Here is a 21,016-nt window from a genome sequence, read left to right on the forward strand (position 1 = left end):
CATTGCATAACTAGGATTCAGACCTGGGCTAACCTGCCAGACCGTCACCAAATCTAGAGTTGCATGGCTTCTCAACACGCAAGGTGCCTAAGCTGCCCATCACAGCCTTACAAAAGAGCTGTTTCTGTAGGTAGGTGTAGCCCCAACTTGACACTTTTTCCGAAGCTGGACATTCTTCATCTTGAGGTTCTCCTTCAGATGCTTAGATTGGAAATGTGATTACTGTGATCTCAGAAGCATTGGTTCTGGCTTCCAGCTGGGATCACTTTTAAATCTCAAGGGACATTTCACAGCGACTGGAGACATCCTTGGTTGTCGCAGCTGGAAAACAGTACTGCTGGCATCTAGTGGGTGGAGGCCAGGAATGCTGCTAAACATCCTGCTGTGCACAGCACAGCCCTGCACAACGATGCGTTGTTTGGCCCAAAATGGACAATGCCGAGGAAAAGAAACCTGCCCTGTACTCGACCTAGTCCTCACTTTTGCCAGCTCCCAGCCCCTAAAAATAATTAGAACAGGGACCTAGGGTCTCTAGTTTTCCAGTGTAGATTTTCAAGACTCATTCAGGAGATGCAGGCTTAGCAGGTCTAGGATTGAGCCCTAGAGCTCATTTCAATGAGTACTCTAGAAAATTCTAAAGCGAGTAATATGAACCACAGTTTGACCAACATAGTCCTAAAGAGATGGTATCCAGCCTTCAAACACGAGATGAGTATGATACCAGAGACCTTCTGCCTGCTGACTGATTCCCCTGGAACACTGTGGTGGCCTGCATTTCTGAACATAGAGTGTTCCTGGATTCCTGTCGCATCACTCACTCCCATGTTTCCCCTAGTTCCTGCCCCATTCCATTGAGCAGAACTACAGATGCCAACAAAAAGAAGATAAGAGTTTTTTTAATGCATTGCCTGTTACAGGGTTTATATGCTAGGGAAACAACAACCAGTGCTGTTAACAGATGAGTGCTCCTCCCCTGATTATCCTAGTGTACTTTATACAAATCCTGCTATAACACTGATTTCAGTGGAAGAGATATACAAACCCTGCTCTAACAGTGATTTCAGGGGCCGGCACCATGGCGCAATAGGTTAATCCTCTGCCTGCAACGCCAGCATCCCATGTGGGCGCTGGTTCTAGTCCCAGCTGCTCCTCTTCCAGTCCAGCTCTCTGCTATGGCCTGGGAAAGCAGTAGAAGATAGCCCAAGTCCTTGGGCCCCTGCACCCACGTGGGAGACCCGGAAGAAGCTCCTGGCTTCGGATTGGCATATCTCTGGCCATTGCTGCCACTTGGGGAGACTCTCTGGCTCTCCCTCTCTCAGTCTGTAACTCTCAAGTAAAATAAATAAAATCTTTAAAAAAAAATTAAAAAGTGATTTCAGTATAGGAGATTGGCAGAGGCAAAGAGATCTAAATGTTGTCATGTAGTCCACATTTTTCCAGCCTGAACATGAGGACATCATGAGGTATTTAAAATACCACTGAAGTCAAGAATCACTATTGTAGAACTGGCGCTGTGGCATACAGGGTAAAGCTGCCGGCTGCAACCTGGCATCTCGTTATGGGTGCTGGTTCAAGTCCCAGCTGTGCCACTTCCAATTCGGCTCCCTGCTGATGTGCTTTGGAAAGCAGTTGAGGAGGGCCTCAGTACTTGGGCCCCAACACCCAGGTGGGAGACCTGGATAAAGCTCCTGGCTTTGGCCTGGCCCAGCCCAGGCCATTATGGCCATTTGGGGAGTGAACCAGTGGATGAATGATTGATCTCTCTGCCTTTCCCTCTCTGTAACTGCCTTTCAAGTAAATTTAAAAAAAAAAAATCAAATTGCAAAACATCCCCCTGATTTACCACTCTAGAACCCTTACCAAGAATAGGATTACATAAAACTAAATGGCTAACACAGAAAAATCTCCCTGCACCCAACCTATTTTCTTTATTTATTTGAAAGAGTTACAGACGAAGAGGCAGAGAGAAAGGGGGTCTTCCATCCACTGATTCACTCCCCAGATGACTACAATGGTTAAAGCTGGGCCAATCAAGAGCCAGGAGCTTCTGGGTCTCCCACGTGGGTGCAGGGGCCCAAAGACTTGATCCATCTTCCACTGTGTTCCCAAGGTCATAGCAGAGAGCTGGATCGGAAGTGGAGTAGCCAGGACTTGATCTGAGGCCCATACGGGGTGCTGGCACTGCAGGCAGTGGCTTTCCCACTACGCCACAGCATTGGCCCCAACCTATTTTTTTAATATTTTTCATATTAATTTCAATTCTTTTGTTGTCAGTTTCCCTAACTTAGCATTGTCAAAATGCTATTGAGCACATCTGATAATTTTTTTTTACTTTTCAAACTGTATTTTTCACTTTTAGAATTTATAGTAGTGGGCCGGTGCCGCAGCTCACTAGGCTAATCCTTTGCCTGCAGCACCGGCACACCAGGTTCTAGTCGGGGTCGGTGCGCCGGATTCTGTCCCAGTTGCCCCTCTTCCAGTCCAGCTCTCTGCTGTGGCCAGGGAGTGCAGTGGAGGATGGCCCAAGTGCTTGGGCCCTGCACCCCATGGGAAACCAGCATAAGTACCTGGCTCCTGCCTTCGGATCAGCACGGTGCACCTGCCGCAGCGCACCAGCTGTGGCGGCCATTGGAGGGTGAACCAACGGCAAAGGAAGACCTTTCTCTCTGTCTCTTTCTCTCACTGTCCACTCTGCCTGTCAAAAATAAAAAATATATATATATATAGTAATTCCTGTTTGTATTATTTTATTTCTATTATAATTCTTTTTCTTTACTGCAGTTGCTTATATGTTATGAGGGTTCTTTTCCTTTCTGGTTTTGAGCAGAGATGTAACAGTTACTTCAAAAATCTGTTTGAGTGGTACACTTGGTGCAGAGGTGAAGATGGCTGCCTGGGACACCCAAATCACATCAAACTACCTGGGTTCAAGTCCCAGTTCTGGTTGCAGTACCAGCTTCCTGCTAATGTGCACCCTGGGAAATAGCAAATGATGACCCAAGTACGTAGGTCCCTGCCACCAACACGGAAGACCAGATTGAGTTCCCAGCCCAGGCTGTTGCAGGCATTTGGGTAGTTAACCAATAGATGAAGAGCTTTATCTTTCTCTCTACCCTTCAAATAAGATGAAAACAAACATACTTTTTAAATTTATGTCTACTGCTTCCAAAATCTGGGTCTTCTTGGGACTTGGCTCCATTAACTGCTTTTTCTTTTAATGTTTGTCCATGTGTGAAAATTAGTTGATAGCCTAATCACAGTAGAAACTGTTTCATTTTATTCCTCAGAAGAGTGTTGATGTTTTTGTATAGTAGGCACAAAAACTTCAAGTAACTCAAGCCCTAAATTCAGTCTCCTTGCAGTGGGTCACAGGTAGAATCTCTTCAGTCGTGTCGGTTGGGCTGCTTGAAGTCAGCCCCAAGTGTGTGAGGTTCAGGGATCACAGAACTGGGAGTGCGGCTTCCCTCTTGTGGCTGTTGTCAGTTCAGGATGTCTCCCTCACTTTCCAGATTATTTATTCTGAATTTTGTCCTGTAATTGCTCAGCTAGGGAGAACGAAGTGGTTCATTGCCCTCTCCTCCCCATATGAGGACCTGGACTTTCCTTTATAGACAAAGGACTCTGACATGAATAAGGAAGTAAAGAAATTGTCTAAATGATGCATCCATACATCTTAAAATAGGCCTAATTTAAAAGTCGGCTCATCAACTTGATGACTATACCTGCCCCACAACAATGTGGAGTTCCTGAGTCAGCACTGGTGTAGATTTCAATCGTTACATGGATTCAACTCACTATGCAGGATTCTGTTTATAAGGTTATTCTAACCCTTGAGACACAAGACCATGTTAAAATATGCTAGCTTAATTATTAAGCAAATTATGAAATTACTTTCAAACTGGTAGAAAAACATCAAAAATTGTTTTTTTGTTTTGTTTTGTTTTTTTGACAGGCAGAGTTAGAGAGAGAGAAAGAAAAAGGACTTCCTTTTCCGTTGGTTCACCCCCCAAATGGCCGCTACGGCCGGCGCGCTGTGCCGATCCGAAGCCAGGAGCCAGGTTCTTCTCCTGGTCTCCCATGCAGATGCAGGGCCTAAGCACTTGGGCCATCCTCCACGGCCTTCCCGGGCCACAGCAGAGAGCTGGACTGGAAGAGGAGCAACCGGGACAGAATCCGGCGCCCCAACCGGAACTAGAACCTGGGGTGCCGGTGCCGCAGGCAGAGGATTAGCCAAGTGAGCCGCGGCGCCAGCCCAAAAATTGTTTTCATAATATTGTTCTTTTATGGTATTGTCACAGTACAGTTCTGAAAAGCATAATGTAGGCAAGCTTAATTGTACCATTTTAGGCTTGCAAATGTGGAAATCCATTTCATGAAAATATGTAAAACAAAATATGAGATATAGATGATTCCATATCTTTTGTGTTCCTTTCCTCACCTGCCATTTTAGTTTCTTTAATAGTACATATTTTGTTAAGGGAATTTGATGGTGTGAAAAATTTTTTTTATTTTTGACATTTCTTGAAAACTATATTCTAGGGAAATCTCTAGCAGTCTTGGGTGTATTTATTTCAAAGGGATGTTAGGCTTAAGTTTTACTGAGGCTTGGATAGAGAAAATTTGGGTTCTTTCTATTTAACCTTGTGTTTCAACACTGCCTTTGTATTTCAGTTTTTTAAAAAATTTTGTTCACAGTCATAGCCAGGACTTATAAATTCAGATCTGCAGGTGGTTCTTAGAGTGTTTTGCAAATCTAATGAAGTGTTGCAATGCTGTTCCCAGTGCTGCTGCTAGAGCTGAAGGGTGTAGCGCTGCTTGTTAGTGTTTGTCTTCCCATCATGCGATTTCCTAATTCTGGCCCTTGGAACCCAAGTGGAATGGTAAGAAATGGAACAAGGAATACAGAGTACATCTCCTTATTCCTCTCAGCAGTAGAAACTTAAGTATATGTAGATTCCAAGGTAAACAAGCAAGTCAACTTCCATCCTTAGTTTCCTTAACTGCCACATGACTAAGTGGCATAATTTCAGTCACATGGGGAGTGCGGGATTTAAACTCTCTTTATTTTTATTTTTATTATTCATTATGCCTGTGTTGCTAATTATTATTCACTGGGTTTTTTTGTTTATTGATTTTTGTTTATTTGAAAGGCAGAGGGAGAGAGATCTTCTATAAACTGTTTTATTTCCAAATTCCCTCAACAGCTGTGGCTGAGTCAGGCCAAAGTTACAAGCCCAGAACTCAATCCAGATCAACCACATGGGTGGCAGGGACCCTACTACTTGAGCCTCCACTTGCTGCCTCCCAGGGTCTACATTAGCAGGAAGTTGGAATAGCAGTCAGAGCCAGGACTTGAACACAGGTATTCCATTATGGGATGCAGGTGTCCCAAGGGGCATCTTAAACACCATGCTAAACACCTGTTACTATTACCTGTTTTGTTACCCTGCTGTTAAGTATATACCCCAAGATTTTTTTGTTTGTTTGTTTGTTTTAAACTAATACTAGAAAAACGCAAGTATGTACTGAGATTCAGGAAAGCCTAAAGTTAACAGTTTAGCTGGTCACCTACACCCATTCAATCTGATGCTGCCTGTGTGTTTGAGTTGGCCACCTACTGACTGGTGACTTGTTCATACCAACCTAGGCTGCTCTGTAACTCCTCAGTCACAAACTCTAAATTAGCTTCAGAGGCCGGCGCTATGGCTCAGCGGGTTAATGCCCTGGCCTGAAGCGCCAGCATCCCATATGGGCACCGGTTCTAGTCCTGGCTGCTCCTCTTCTGATCCAGCTCTCTGCTATGGCCTGGGAAAGCAGTGGAAGATGTCCCAAGTGCTTGGGCCCCTGCACCCAACTCGGACACACGAAAGAAGCTCCTGATCCTGGCCTCGGATCGGCGCAGTTCTGTCCGTTGCGGCCAGTTGGGGAGTGAACCATCGGATGGAAGACTCTCTCCCTCTCTTTCTCTCTCCCCCTCTCCTCTCTCTGTGACTTCCAAATAAATAAATAAATTAGCTTTAATTTTTTTTAGATTTATTTATTGATTTGGCAGAGTTAGAGGAAGAGAAAGGAATCCATCAGCTGGTTCACCAGGCAGAAGCCAGGAGCTCCATCCAGGTCACCCACATGGGGGCAGGGACCCAAGCAGTTGAGCCATCTTGTGCTGCTTCCCCAGGCTCATTAGCAGGGAGCTGGATCAGAAGCAGAGCAGCCCACATGGGAAGCCAGCTTCAAAAGCAGTGGCTTAATCCACTGCACCAAATGCCGGCCCCTTAGATCACCTTTAAAGCAGAGCAGCAGGAATTCTTTGAATGTGTCTCCCTCCCTATTATTCTGTAGGAAAAACATTTCCTCAACTGCATATATTAACCTTCTGGAATGTTTCTTTGCTTTTAATTGTTAGTCCCCAAATCCTCTCTGGAAGACCTATATCCCCTACTACACCTTCAACCTCTTTACCTCTGCATCTGTTGTCACTGCCCTTTCTTTTTTTCCTTTGGGTCTCCCACGTGGATGCAGGGGCCGGAGCAGTTGGGCCATCTTGCACTGCTTTCCCAGGTGCATTATCAGGGAGATGGATCAGAAGTGAAACAGCCAGGACTAAAAACTGGTGCCCATGTGGGATGCCTGCATTGCAGATGACAACTTTACCCACTATGCCAGCCCCTACCATTTTTCTTTAACCATGTTCCTTTTCCTGTCAAATCCTCATTCCACACCAGTGTTCTCTCCCTGCATAACCAAGGGAAAATGGTTAAAGATTTAAGCATATGACAGAAAGGTTATCACAAATTCCCAGTAGGCTGGTGCTGTGGCATAATGGTAAAGCTGCCTGCATGTGTGCCAGTTTGAGTCCTAGCTGCTCCACTTCCAATTCAACTCTGCTGTGGCTTGGAAGAGCAGAAGATGGCCCTTGGGCCCCTGCACCTGTGTGGGAGACCCAGCAGAAGCTCCTGGCTTCAGATCAGTTCAGCTGTGGCTGTTGTGGGCATTTGGGGAGTGAGCCAGCAGATGGAAGATTTCTCTTGCTCTCACTCAGATGGGGAAGTAGTAATTCAGATTAAACCATTGCAAAGTGTAATTTGTTCTAAGGATAATAAAAATATTAACTGTAGACTGATTAGGGAGCAAATTAATCATGATCATAAAGTATGATCTGTATACATAGAGAAATTTTTGAAACAATAAGGACTGGCATTCTTTTTAGGGGCATATCTATAAAATGACTTAATTATTAGTAATAATGTTAGCCTTCAAAAATGAAAAAAAGGAATAGACTATTCTTTAAAATGCAGTTAGTTTTGAAACCATAACAATATCTTAAAAATGTAAGTTGATACTTAGTAAGTGATGCCTTTGATATACATAGAGCTATCTCCTTTTGTGGTCTATAATAAAAAACAAAGAGTAGACATAAATCAACAATTTTGCAAATGAGAAAGTGGGAGTAACTACAGCTCCTGTGGAGATTAATAGTGGGGTTTCATGATCAACCAAAACTTGAAAGCTTAAATGAAGCTAATTTCTAAAGAAAAGACAAATTGATTCGAGAAGAAACTAAAATCCTGATTAATCTTATTAACTTCCAGAAAATTAATAGTTTTAAAAATTTTCAGATAGAAAATACTAGACCAAGAGAGGCATACTTTACCAACACTCAAGGAACAGGTTAATTCCAGACTTGAACAAACTCTTTGAAAAAATACAGGGGAAAAAAGGAATATACCTCATTAATTTTACAAGGCTAGCATAATATTTGATATCAAAATCAGAGAGAAAAATAAAAATTCAAAGCTATGAAGATAAAAGTACAGACCAGGGTCACTCATGAACATAAATACAAAATGCCTAACCAAAATAATAGCAAACAATATCCCATAAAGTATTAAAAAAAAAAGCTATGACTGATCAGTTATGCCAGCAAAGCAAGTGCAATGTTATTATTTTGAAGTTAACTGATTTATCATATTAACAGTTTAAAAGAACCAAATAAAAAAATCACATTATCATCCAAAAATATAGTGGAAAAAAATGACAAAATTCAATACCCTTTCATGATAAAAACAACAAACTAAAATGTAGAAAGGACTTAACAAAATGAAGGCATAAAAAGAAGCCCACAGTTAACACATCAATAGTGAAAAATTGAACGCTTTTCCTCTAAGGTCAAGAGCAAGGCAAGAATGTTCACTCACCACTTCTGCTCAGCACACTTCTGAAAATCCTAGCCAGAGCAATTCACAAGAAACAAAATAAGATGCAGCCACATGAAAAGGAAGAAGTAAAATTATCTGTCCAGATAACACGATCATATATCTAGAGAATCCTGAAAAAAAAAAATAGTGTGAGAACTAATAAATCCAACAAAGTTGTAAGATATAAAATCAACACAAAATATCAGTGGCATTTCTATACACTACAAATCACCAAAAAGAAAATTAAGAAAATCTCATTTCCAGTAACATCAAAAACAGTAAATTTACTTAGGAATAAGTCTACTCGAGGAAAAAAAAATTATACCCTGAAAACCATAAAACATTGAAATTAAAGTGAGGCATGGGGCAGGCACTGGGACACCTGCATCCCAGATCACAGTGCCTAGGTTCAAGTTTCCACTGTGCTCTGGATCAGCTTCCTGTTAATGCAAACTCTGGGAGGCAGCAGGTGATGGCTCAAGTATTTAGGTCTCTGCCACCCACAGGGGAGACCAAGATGGAGTTCTGGGCTCTCAGCTTCAGACTGGCCAGCACTAGTCCTGCAGACATCTAGGGAGTGAACCAGCTGATGGAAAGTCTCTCTCTGTCTCTATGTCTGTCTGTGTGAGAGGCTCTGCCTTTCAAGTATATAAAAATAAAATATAAAAATAAAAAAATTAAGGCAAACACTAATAAATGGAAAGATGCTCCATGTTGATAGATGGGAAAACTTAATATTAAGATGTTCATAGCACTCAGATTGAATTCATATTTATTGTAATCTCTCTAAAAATTCCAGGGTATTTTTCACAGAAATAAAAAAAATCCTAAAACACAATAGAACCACAAAGGATTACAAATAGTCAAAGTAAATTTGAAAGAAAGTGGAACCATAGGTAGAAGCATAATGCTCCTTGACTTCAATATATATTACCAAGCTACATTAAACAAAATAGTATGATACTGGCATAAAAAATAGACAAATAGACCAAATATAAGCCCACATATGTACAGTCAACTGATGTTTGACAAGGGTTCTAAGATAACAGTAACCATAGTCTCTCTTCAAAGAACAAAACTGGACCTCATCTCACCATATACAAAAATCAACTCAAAATAGGTTAATGACAAAGCATGAGACCTGAAGCCATAAAACTCCAAAAGCATTTTAACATCTGTTTTGCCTGATTATTTCTTTGATATGACACTAAAGGTTCAGAGAATAAAAGCAAAAATATAGACAAGTAGGATCACAATCAAACTTTAAAAAGTTTCTGCTCAGCAAAGGAAATGAAAAGACAGCCTACACTACAGAACAGGAGATCTTTGCAAACTGTGTATCTAATAAAGCGGTAATATCCAAAACATATAAAAGAACTGTAGTTCTACAGTTCAATTTTTTAAGAAATTCTGATTAAAAATTTGCAAAGTAATTGAATAAGCATTTCTCCAAACAAGACATACAAATGACCTACAGATATGTAAAGAGTAGTCAACATCACTAATCATCAAAGAAATGTTTTTTTAAAGCCACATTGAGATCACCTCACACCTGTTAGGCTGGCTTTTATTAAAAAATAAATAAATAAAAAATGGCCGGCACTGCAGCTCACTTGGCTAATCCTCTGCCTGTGGCGCCGGAACCCCAGGTTCTAGTCCCGGTTGGGGCGCAGGGTTCTAGTCCCGGTTGCTCCTCTTCCAGTCCAGCTCTCTGCTGTGGCCCGGGAAGGCAGTGGAGGATGGCCCAGGTCCCTGGGCCCTGCACCTCCTGGGAGACCAGGAGGAAGCACTTGGCTCCTGGCTTCAGATCAGCGCAGTGCCGGCTGTAGCAGCCATTTGGGGGTTGAACCAACAGAAAAGGAAGACCTTTCTCTCTGTCTCTCTCTCTCACTGTCTAACTCTGCCTGTCAAAAAAAAAAAAAAAGTAACAAATGTTGGCAAGATTGTAGAGAAGTGGGAGCCCCAGTACACTGCTGAGGAGAATATAAAGTGGAGCAGTCACTATAGAAAATATTATGGGCCGGCGCCGTGGCTCAATAGGCTAATCCTCCACCTTGCGGCGCCGGCACACCGGGTTCTAGTCCCGGTCGGGGCGCCAGATTCTGTCCCGGTTGCCCCTCTTCCAGGCCAGCTCTCTGCTATGGCCAAGGAGTGCAGTGGAGGATGGCCCAGGTGCTTGGGCCCTGCACCCCATGGGAGACCAGGAAAAGCACCTGGCTCCTGGCTCCTGCCATCGGATCAGCGCGGTGCGCCGGCTGCAGCGGCGGCCATTGGAGGGTGAACCAACGGCAAAGGAAGACCTTTCTCTCTCTGTCTCTCTCTCTCACTGTCCACTCTGCCTGTCAAAAAAAAAAAAAAAAAAAAAAAAAGAAAGAAAATATTATGGAGGTGCCTCATAAAACTACTAACACAACACACATGAGCCAGTAATCTTTGTGTGTGAATATATGTGTGTGTAAGCAAATTAAAATCAAGATCCCAAAGAGATAGCTCTCTCCCAGGTTCTGTAGCATTATTCACAATAGCCAAGAAATAGAAATAATCCAAATGTCCAGATATACCAGGGGATAAAGACAATGTGGTATATGCACACAATGCAATATCATCCTTAAAAACAATGAAATCTTACAGATTTGCTACAGCATGAATGAACATGGAGGACATTATGCTTAGGGAAGTAAACAGATATAGAGGGACAAATGTTATCTGAAACAGTTAAACCCATAGAAGCAGAGTAGAACAGTGGCTGCCAGAATCTTTGAAAAGGAAAAACGAAATGGAAGGAAGGTATTAGTCAAAGGGTATAAGGTTTTAGTTATACAAGATAAACAGGCCCTAGAGAGCAAGGATACAGCATAGCTAACAATACTGTACTGTGTACTTAAAATTCTGTCAAGCAGATAGATCTTATGTTAATTATTCTTATCACACACAAAAAAAAAAAAAAAAACGAGGGGAGGAAGAAACATTTGAAGGTGACTAATAGGTTATTAGCATAGATTATAGTGACTGTCATTGGACTATACTTATCTCTGAAATCATCAAGTTGTGTATGTTAATTATGTACCACTTTTCCTATGTCCGAAAAAAATCTTAAGGATTATTACCAAAAATAAATAAAGAAAAAAGCTTCCTGCTGAGAGAAGACATTTGTAGTACCTTTCTATCAGTCAGGTTTCCATTGTTATAGCAATGCCTGAGGCAAGGTACTTTAAAAAGTAAAGTGGTTTATTCGGCTCACAGTTTTGGATGTGCAAAGGCATGATGGCAGTAATGGCGATGGCAACACAGGGGTGGAAGGACGTGAGAGAGGGTGACGGCATGCCACTCAGGAAGCCACAGAGAGACCAGGGTTCTCTTCTAAGGACAGGTCCCCAATGACCTAACTGCTTCCTGCGAGGCTCCGCCTTAAGGTCCCCTACCTCTGCTAATGTATGTATTTATCGTGTTTGTTACTTACCGTCTGTTCCCTCCCACTGGTACCAAGGAAGCAGAGATCTTTGTCTCCTTTGTTCAGTGATACAGTCAAATCCTACGATAACAGAAACTTACAATATTTACAGAATGAGTGAATCAAAGGATTCTCCTTATTTATTTATTTGTTTATTTTCATTTTATTTGAAAGGCAGAGAGACAAAGGAGACAGATAGAGAGCAAGAAATCTTCCATCCACTTGTTTACTCCTCAAATGCCCATAACAGCCAGGGCTGGGCCAAGTTGAAGCCAGGAACCCAGAACTCAATCCAGGTATCCCACATGGGTGGCAGGTATCCAAGTACTTGAGCCATGATCTACTGCCTCCCAAGGTGCGCATTATCAGGAAACTGGAATAAGAAGCAGAGCTAGGACTCAAACTCAGGCACTCCAATATGAGAAGTGAGGGTCACAAGCAGTCTTTGCTGTGCCAAATACCTGTCTGCATTTATATACAGACTCAGAGGTAGTGTGCAAGAGTAGATTTTGTCGGGGCGGGTGCTGTGGCATAGTAGGTTAAGCCTCTGCCTGCAGCACCAGCATCCCATATGGGCCCCAGTTCAAATCCTGACTGTTCCATTTCCCATCCAGTTTTCAGATAATGGCCTGGGAAAGCAGTGGCAGGTGGCCCAAATGCTCGGGCCCCTGCACCTACACAGGAGACCTGGAAGAAGCTCCTGGTTCCTGGCTTCAGATGGCTGTTACAGCCATAAGGGAGTGAACCAGTGAATGGAAGACCTTTCTCTGTGTCTTTCTCTCTCTTTGTCTGTAACTCTACCTCTCAAATAAATAAATCTTTTTAAAAAATGATTTTTTTTTCTAAGAAAAAAAGAGTAGATTTTGTCTTTTCCTACATGATCACGATGAAAGGAGGTATAAGATTGTGGTTCATTTGGTTGCACTTCTTGTCTTTACCAGAACCACTACAACAAAAATCTCTAAAACTTTAGAGCCTTAAGAAATAAGGAGAAAATTTATATATGATGTGCTCAGAGATTTAAAACCTGATTCCCAAGGTGTCTTGCCCAATTCTTCCAGAACCCATACTTACCATACTTATTCCAATACCCATCACATGCAGACTTTCTCACACACAAGCTAGAGTGTAAATATCATTTCTACATATATGGAGATAGCAATAGATAGAAAAAAATGAAAGAATAGTTAAGGAAAGAGGAGAAACTATGCATTCTCCCACAAAACACTGCAATTTAGAGAGGTTAGGATCTTTTCTGTAAGTAATCATATATTTGTTATGGATTCACACTCTGTCAAGGCATTATGCTAGATGCTACAGATATGGTGATAAATGACAGAGGCCGGCGCCATGGCTCACTTGGCTAATCCTCTGCCTGTGGTGCCAGCACACCGGGTTCTAGTCCCGGTCGGGGCACCGGATTCTGTCCCGGTTGCCCCTCTTCCAGGCCAGCTCTCTGCTGTGGCCCAGAGTGCAGTGGAGGATGGCGCAAGTACTTGGGCCCTGCACCCCATGGGAGACCAGGATAAGTACCTGGCTCCTGCCATTGGATCAGCGCGGTGCGCCAGCCGCAGCGGCCATTGGAGGATGAACCAACGGCAAAAAGGAAGACCTTTCTCTCTGTCTCTCTCTCTCTCACTGTGCACTCTGCCTGTCAAGAAAATAAATAAATAAATAAATAAATAAATGACAGGACCCTGATCCCTGCCTTATAGTTTACAGATTAAGGAGGGCAAACATTAAAGAAATAATTCACAAATGATTTATCAAATAATTATGTATGCAAAATATTGGCAAAGAAAAGTACAAGATATTTAAGAACTGATAAGTAGGGTGAATAAACTTGGTAGGGACTTATATAGGTCAGGAAAGTGTTCTTTAACAAGGATGTAAATTAAGCTGAATTCTGAGGGATGAGTAGGAGCTATGCATGCGAAGACTGGCATAGGAGAAATTATTCCATGCACTGGAACTCCATGAGCAGCAACAATGAGAGAAGAGAACAGGGTGTTTTTTGTAGGAGCTACTTTTTGGCTAGAATGTAGTGAAAGAGTGAGAATGAGGAGAAACAAACCAGTGAGGAAGTCAGAGGCAACCAAGCACCTGAGCAGAGCCTTCTGAACCATGCTGAGAATTCTGGACTCGGCTGCAGGGATAACAGAAAAGCACTGCAGGTACAGAAGTCATACGATCAGACTTGCATTTTTCAAAGAACATTCTGGCTGTAGTTGAGAGGACATTTTGGAGAAGAACAGAGAGAACTGAATTGCAGTGGTGGACAAAAGTATCCTGTAATTGCCACTGTTGGCTTCTGTTGTCATTTCAGAGTGATCAGCACCCTCCTCATCTTTTTTAAAACATGGGCATTAGAGAGGGCTCAATATCAGCTTTACTGATGATTATGCTGAAATAGAGAAACAGCTTGGAGCTGAGGCCAAAGTGAGATTCCAACTCCTTCTCCTTTGGAAAGTATCTGAGCACTCAGTCACCTGACAAATACTAATTGCCTCTTAGGAACACTACCAGTTTCCAACTTGAGAGGGAGTGGACTGAGAGCAGGGAGAGGCTGGAAGGGCAGGGTGAGACTGGAAGGGCAGGACAGGACCTGTACCATGGGCAGTCGGGGTGCAAGTATTCCCAAAAGGCTCCATTTCTTGAATCCCTCCTCTCCTTGTCTCCCAAAGCTCCCCTTTCAGAGTTTTCACAGCAACCATGTGAACATGGATTTTTTAAGTGGGTTGGAGATCTGTCCACTTAGGAAGATAATGGCAAAGTCAGCAACTACTTTCCTTCTGCTCGCATCACGCCGGCTGGGTGCAGTGAGCCTAGCACTGTGGACTGGCTAGTTGAATGAGAGAGTCAGAGAGGGGCCATATATTCTATAACCCTTTCAGCTACTTAGAGTCACTCCTCCCCTGGGGAAATATCAATGGAGAAGAATAGGAGAAAGGAAGTTCTCTCCAAAAACCTCTGATGGTAGATCCTGGCTTTGTGAGACCTGAAACATATACAGTAAGGGTGGTGCTCTTTAAGAAAAAACCAAGGGGCCGGCACTATGGCTTACTAGGCTAAGCCTCCTCCTGCGATGCCAGAATCCCATATGGGGCCAGTTCTTGTCCCAGCTGCCCCTCTTCCAGTCCAGATCTCTGCTAATGGCCTGGGAAAGCAGTAGAAGATGGCCCAAGTGCTTGGGCCCCAGCACCCACATGGCAGACCTGGAAGAAGCTCCTGGCTCCTGGCTTTGAATCAGCCCAGATCCGGACATTGCTGCCATTTGGGGAGTGAACAAGTGGATGGAAGCTCTCTCTCTGTCTCTTCCCCCTCTCTGACTATAACTCTGCATCTCAAATAAATAAATAAATATTAAAAAAGAAAAAAAACAAACTTCTTATTTGATGAAGTATTAACCCTTTTTAGTGTAAGGTAAATTTGAAACATGTTACTCAAAAACTTAAAAAAGGGGCTGGAAAAAAAGCAAAAAAAAAATAATAATAAAAAATAAAAAAAAGGGGGGGTGCTGGCGCTGTGGCTCACTGGTTAATCCTCTGCCTGTGGTGCCAGCATCCTATATGGGCCCTGGGTTCTAGTCCCTGTTGCTCCTTTTTCAGTCCAGCTCTCTGCTGTGGCCCGGGAGGGCAGTGGAGGATGGCCCAAGTGCTTGGGCCCCTGCACCTGCACGAAGAAGCACCTGGCTACTGGCTTCGGATTGGCGCAGCGCCGGTGGTAGCAGCCATTTGGGAAGTGAACCAACAGAAGGAAGACCTTTCTCTCTGTCTCTCTCTCATTGTCTATAACTCTACCTGCCAAATTAAAAAAAAAAAAAAAAACTAAAAAAAAAAAGAGGGAGAGAGGGAGGAGGGAAAGAAAAGAATATTATCATGTAAACTGAGCACCAAAGGGGAAACCTGTTGAAGTAAAATGGACACTATGAGAAACAGTGACTTGATCAGCCCTTGTCCTGACTGTTGATGTACAATTTAATACTTTATCCCTTTTAGTATTTTTTTTTGTTCTAGTACTATTGGTTGAACTCTGTAATTAACACACAATTATTCTTAGGTGTTTAAATTTAACTGAAAAGTGATCCCCGTTAAATATAAGAGTGGGAATAAGAGAAGGAGGAGATGTACAATTTGGGACATGCTCAATCGGACTTGCTCCAAATGGTGGAGTTAGAAATGTGCCAGGGGATTCCAGTACAATCCCGTCAAGGTTGCATGTACCAATGCCATCTCACTAGTCCCAGTGTCACAGCTCAGTGGCTTTACCTCCTGTACCACAATGCTGGCCCCAGGTTCATAGGGTTATGGTAAGCCTCTTCTGCTCTTGAGAAGGGAGAAAAACCTATTCTTATGTGTATTCCAGTTAGAATGTGCTCAGATATAATAATTCAACTTGCAAACAAAGTGACCTCACAGAAGAGTAGTGGCTCATAAAAATGAAAAGTCCAGTTGTTGGACAGTCTCCGTGGTTGGTTAATCTAGTATGTTAACAATGTCATCAATGACCCAGTTTCTTTTTTATATTTCCATTGTGCTATCCACAGTATCTGTTTCATCTTGGGCAGCTCCCTTCAATTTACAGCGTGAATACCGCAACACTGGGAACTAACTTCCTCTTTTCTGTTAGAAGAGAGAGGGCAGTTGGCCCAATTACAAAGCAAAAATTCTGAGCTTCAAACCACACACTGGTTCTGGTGTCCAGGTGACTAAGGTCTACACCAAGCACTTCGGCAAGAGGGTTATCGTACTTTCAAATGTTTTTAGCCAATCAGGGTCTCATCCAAATCATATGGGCGCCACATCACAGAACAGTGGAGCTGATGTTGGTACACAAGCCACAAGATACAGTATTAAGCTAGAGAGTGGAATCTGTTTTGAAAAACATTTGAAATACATTTTAAATAAACTAAGCCTTTTTTTTTTTCAAAAAAACTTAAATAACCAATTGGTAAATATTTGTTATTTTCAAAATGAAATATTATCTCCGTATTTATTGACCTTCTAGTACAAATATTTGAATACTTAGTTTGAGTAAATCAAGTCATACCTGTTCTGGGTTATGCGGTTTTATATTTCAGTTAGGGTGGGGTGCTTACGTTGCAATGACTTTAAATCAAGGCTCCACCTCAAGAACCTAGGAATGTTAGGTAGGAGATTAGGATGTCCATTGCTTGCCAAGAACTTTAGCTATTCACATAAACAATCTCATTACTTATGCTGACTCTTGCATACTAAACAGGTTATCCAAGTCTTAAACTTCTGTACAGTATTTGAACCACCCTTTAAACAGACACAATCATTCATTTGTACATTTAAATACCCTTTTCTATGAATAGGTCAGTGTGTTAAAAACCATGGCAAAGTTTCCAGTGGCCACACACCCTATGTGTGTACACTGCTAGTACCAGAGAACCAGGTAGGCAAAGCCATATATGTGTAAAAAAACAGACATGCATCAAAATACCATAATTTTAGGTAAGTAGATTTAAATCTCAAAGTGACTAAAATTAACAGTATATAGTAGGCCTTTGAAAGTTATATGCAGAATTATATAAAGTTTCCATAAGAATATTACATATTGACATTAAATTGTATAAACTGACAAAAATCTGTATAAAGAATCTGATTTTGACAGACTACCAAGTAATACTCTTTCATAGGGAAAATGTGCACTGACACATTGAAATAATTCTCAGTAGTGTTTACAGTGAATGATCTTCAAAGCAAATAACTGATTTAGCAATAGCTACTAAAACTCGGAATCCTCTATCCTGACCGACTTATTTTAAGCTTCAGGTAATTCAACATATTCAACATTAAATATGTATATTCAACATTACCTTGTAAAATTTGCCATTCTCTCCTCACCTCTCCAACCTCTACTTTCCCCTGTTCCATCTGCTCCAGCCACACTGGCTCCTTGCTGAGGCAGAACACCCTAGGCACATCCTCACTTTGAAAGCTTTGCACCTGCTGCTCCCTCTGCCTGGAATACTCTTTCCTGGGCACGCACAAGGCTGACTTCCTCACCTCCTTCAAATGTCTGCTGGTCTTTCACCTCCTTCTCAGCACTGTCCCGTCCTACCTGGCTAACTTAAAATAGTAACTCTCTGCTCCCAGCCTGCACATCCTTGATCCCCTGTGCCTTGCTTTTTCTCTGTAGCATTTATTACCTTCCCACATCCTGCATAATCTTCTCACTGCCAATATCTCATCTAGAATGTAAGCCTCATAATAGAAGGATGTTTATTGTTCATTGCTTTACATCCAGAAAAATCCCTGGTACACCGCAGATCCCCAGTGAATTCTTACATTACTAGTGAATATTTTTATGATCTGCCTACTTATCGCTGAAGCAGGAACTCAGATATGCCCTCATCATCTGATTCGTTTCAAAAGTCAAACTTCCTCCTTAAAGAGAACAATGGTGGGGGGGATCAAATTCTCATTTCCCAACGTCCAACAAAGAGGCTTTGAATTTTCTAAAGTAGTACAAACAAAACTGCGATTTCACACACATACGTAGAAGAAAGGAGAAACACATGAAGATGTTCGTGAACAGTATTTTGTGTTTATTGAAGCATGGGATGTCAGAGGCTCAACCAGAAAGTGCAACCCAGAGGGCAGGATTTCCTGACGGCCTTTACGTAACTCAGGCCACGAGGGTGATCGGTCCGAGGATGGCACGAAAGGTCAGCGGCTGCTGTACTCCTGTCCATCTCCGTTCTCCAGGAGCGGGCGACCCTCCTTTCCAGGATTAGCTCGGTTCCACCAAACTAAAGTCACCCACGCACGAGTCAGACGAAAACACCCACCTACCGAATGGCGGGACACACACGTGAAACTAGGATCCGCGGGTTCTCCCCCGGCCATTCCACCTGAGCCTGCGGGCAAATAACCGAAGCCGAAATTCTGAGAGGCCAGCTCCGCGGTGAAAGCCCGCGTGGGTGACAGCGGCCGGCAGCGGCCGAGTGGACCAGACGCCCTCCCCCTCCCCGGCGTTGTCCCGTGACCTTGCAGTCAGGCCCAACGGCCAGATTCCCTCGGGGCCACCTCCGCTCTGAAGGCAAACACGAGCCGTCACACTGCCCACCCGGCTCCAATAAACCCACGCGAAAACCGCAGCCAGGTCCGCTCGCCACGCCCCCGCCTCCTGCGCTCGCCCGCCCCCGCACGCACCAGGGGAAAGGTCCCGCGGCCCCACCCCCGGGGCGGGGCTCCGGCAGGGCCCAACCACTGCCCGCGGGGCGGCGAGGAAGGTGGGGGGAGCGCCGATCGACGATCGCTTCAAAACACGAGCCCCCACTCGCATCCTGCGGGCGCGTGCTGCGGCTGGGAGGCTCCCTCTTCCTGCCGCCCCTTCCTCCACCCTGAAACGCGGAGTTCTTCCCGCGCTGTTTTCTCCGCTACCCCCCTCGCCTCCTGTGGTGTGGTCCCGGGGCCGTGGGTTACGCGGCCGCGTCGGCGAAGGCGCGGCTTGCTATCCCCCCCACCCCACCCGACCTCCCGCCCCGCCGCGGGTGGTACCTTTCGCGGCGTCTGCAGGCGTCCTTTGGAGCGGTGCCCGCGACCGGAATGATGCTGGGTCGGAGTCCCCTCACCTGTATTCTCCTGGTGGCGGTAGCCACCTGTGCCGTGGCGCAGCACGCGCCGCCGGTGAGTGGGCGCGAGCAGAGGCGCGACCGGGGGCGCCCAGGTGCAGGCGGGGCGGGGTGGCCCGGAGGTGCGGAGCGCCCGGGCCCAGGCCACATCCCTGCGAGAGTGCGTGATGTCGTGCGCGTGGCTCGGGTGTGGAGGCGAGCCGGGCTGGTGAGCCCCATCCCCGGGGTGAAGCCGGAACACCTGTTAGGGAGACCCCACTCTGCAGAACGGCTGGGTGTGATTGGCACATCCTCCGAGTGGCGTGATGATGCCGGGCTCTAGGCAGTCACGGCCGTTAACGGGAAAGGTTCTGGTCGCCTCCCGAACGTCCCTCCAGCGACACGCGCCGTGAAATGTGGCCTCTGACCAGGTGCTTTCTCCTGGATAAGTTCCTTGCAGGACCGTGCCCGCGCCGTGGCCCGGCCCTGAAGGCAGCGGCGGCAGCCGGGAGCGAGTCCTGGCGTGCCTGCTGTGGCCTTGATGCCAGTCACGGGAGCTGGCGCCTGTGCCGTGACTCTAGCCCGCAGGCAAGTCACAGGACAGGGACTTCGCAAGTGAGGGACCCGCGTGACTGTGCTCTGCACTAGAGGAAGTAGACCTAGAGCGAGAAAACCCTAGCCAGAGGTCACCCTAGTGTTTACACATGCATTCCTGAATCCAGCCTCTCATCGCCGGGTCTGGAGCTCTTTCATCATTCGGTTGGTTATAAAGCAATAGCACTACATGTTACTTTGGCAACAGGGCAGGTAATTAGGAACCTGGCGGCATCTGACCTGAGGCTAGTGGGGGTGCGCTTGACTCTTAGGATGTTGAGGCCGGCGCTGTGGCTCACTAGGCTAATCCTCCGCCTTGCGGCACCAGCACACCGGGTTCTAGTCCCGGTCAGGGCGCCGGATTCTGTCCTAGTTGCCCCTCTTCCAGGCCAGCTCTCTGCTGTGGCCCGGGAGTGCAGTGGAGGATGGCCCAAGTGCTTGGGCCCTGCACCCCATGGGAGACCAGGAGAAGCACCTGGCGCAGTACACCGGCCGCGACGGCCATTGGAGGGTGAACCAATGGCAAAGGAAGACCTTTCTCTCTCACTGTCCACTCTGCCTGTCAAAAAAAAAAAAAAAAAAAGACTTTATTAGGTAGGATGTTGAATGTTGTACATTCTCCTCCTTTATTCTTGTAAAGACAAATGCTGTATGGATTTTAAAAACAAACAAAAAAAAACATGGTGGTATATTATACAGCCATTAAAACTGATACAGAACGTTGAGCAGACAAAAACAGAATTGGAAATAGTATGTCTTTCAGTATTTCAGTAATACTCCTACGTGGTAAGTACATATGGACATATTGTAAGGTTGTAAGTGTGGGTAAGAAATCGCTTGAGAGTGTGTTGGATTATGGGATTTTTAAAAATAATTTAATACCTTGGTACTGTGAAGTCCACATAGCATCAAGAACACACTAGTAATGGAACAAATTAGGTTTAGTGTTATTCTCTGAGGCAAGGGAGAACCCACGCCAGGGGCGTAAGTGGGTCACAAAAAATCTGTTACAGAATTAAGACTTTGATTGTGTGGTTTGGGGTAAAGTCTGAGAGATAGGATTTGCCTTTGGTTGAATGCTTTTGGAAAACGAGGCTGTTCTGTGATTGGATGAAGAAGTAATATTCATATGGCAAAAGAACAGAACATCTGGTGTTTTGTGGGTTATACCCTGCTCTTGTTTGTGCCTGTGCT

At 44.4% G+C, this 21,016-nt stretch overlaps 1 protein-coding gene and 1 long non-coding RNA gene across 3 annotated transcripts in view; one reads left to right on the top strand and one right to left on the bottom strand.

Moving 5' to 3' along the window:
* Positions 1-18,199: 18,199 nt before the first annotated feature.
* On the bottom strand, positions 18,200-18,850 carry LOC138848486 (uncharacterized). Of its 2 annotated transcripts, none has more exons than XR_011386319.2 (2): positions 18,662-18,850; positions 18,200-18,463 (listed from the first exon to the last, which is right to left on the bottom strand). It is a non-coding gene; the product is annotated as an uncharacterized LOC138848486 (long non-coding RNA). The 2 variants fall into 2 exon arrangements; XR_016229086.1 differs by having other exon boundaries at positions 18,200-18,532; positions 18,662-18,819.
* Positions 18,851-18,861: 11 nt separating this feature from the next.
* The window catches only part of ASAH1 (N-acylsphingosine amidohydrolase 1), a 35,697-nt gene continuing 33,542 nt past the window's right edge, over positions 18,862-21,016 (top strand). Inside the window, exon 1 of the mRNA XM_008250904.5 lies at positions 18,862-19,304. Within this exon, the coding sequence (XP_008249126.3) occupies positions 19,224-19,304 (81 nt within the window). The 5' untranslated portion in view covers positions 18,862-19,223. The remainder of the gene's footprint in view (positions 19,305-21,016) is intronic.

This window comes from Oryctolagus cuniculus, chromosome 2 (assembly GCF_051225735.1).
Source record: "Oryctolagus cuniculus isolate XC-2025 breed Fujian yellow rabbit chromosome 2, ASM5122573v1, whole genome shotgun sequence".
In the NCBI taxonomy this organism is placed as follows: Eukaryota; Metazoa; Chordata; class Mammalia; order Lagomorpha; family Leporidae; genus Oryctolagus; species Oryctolagus cuniculus.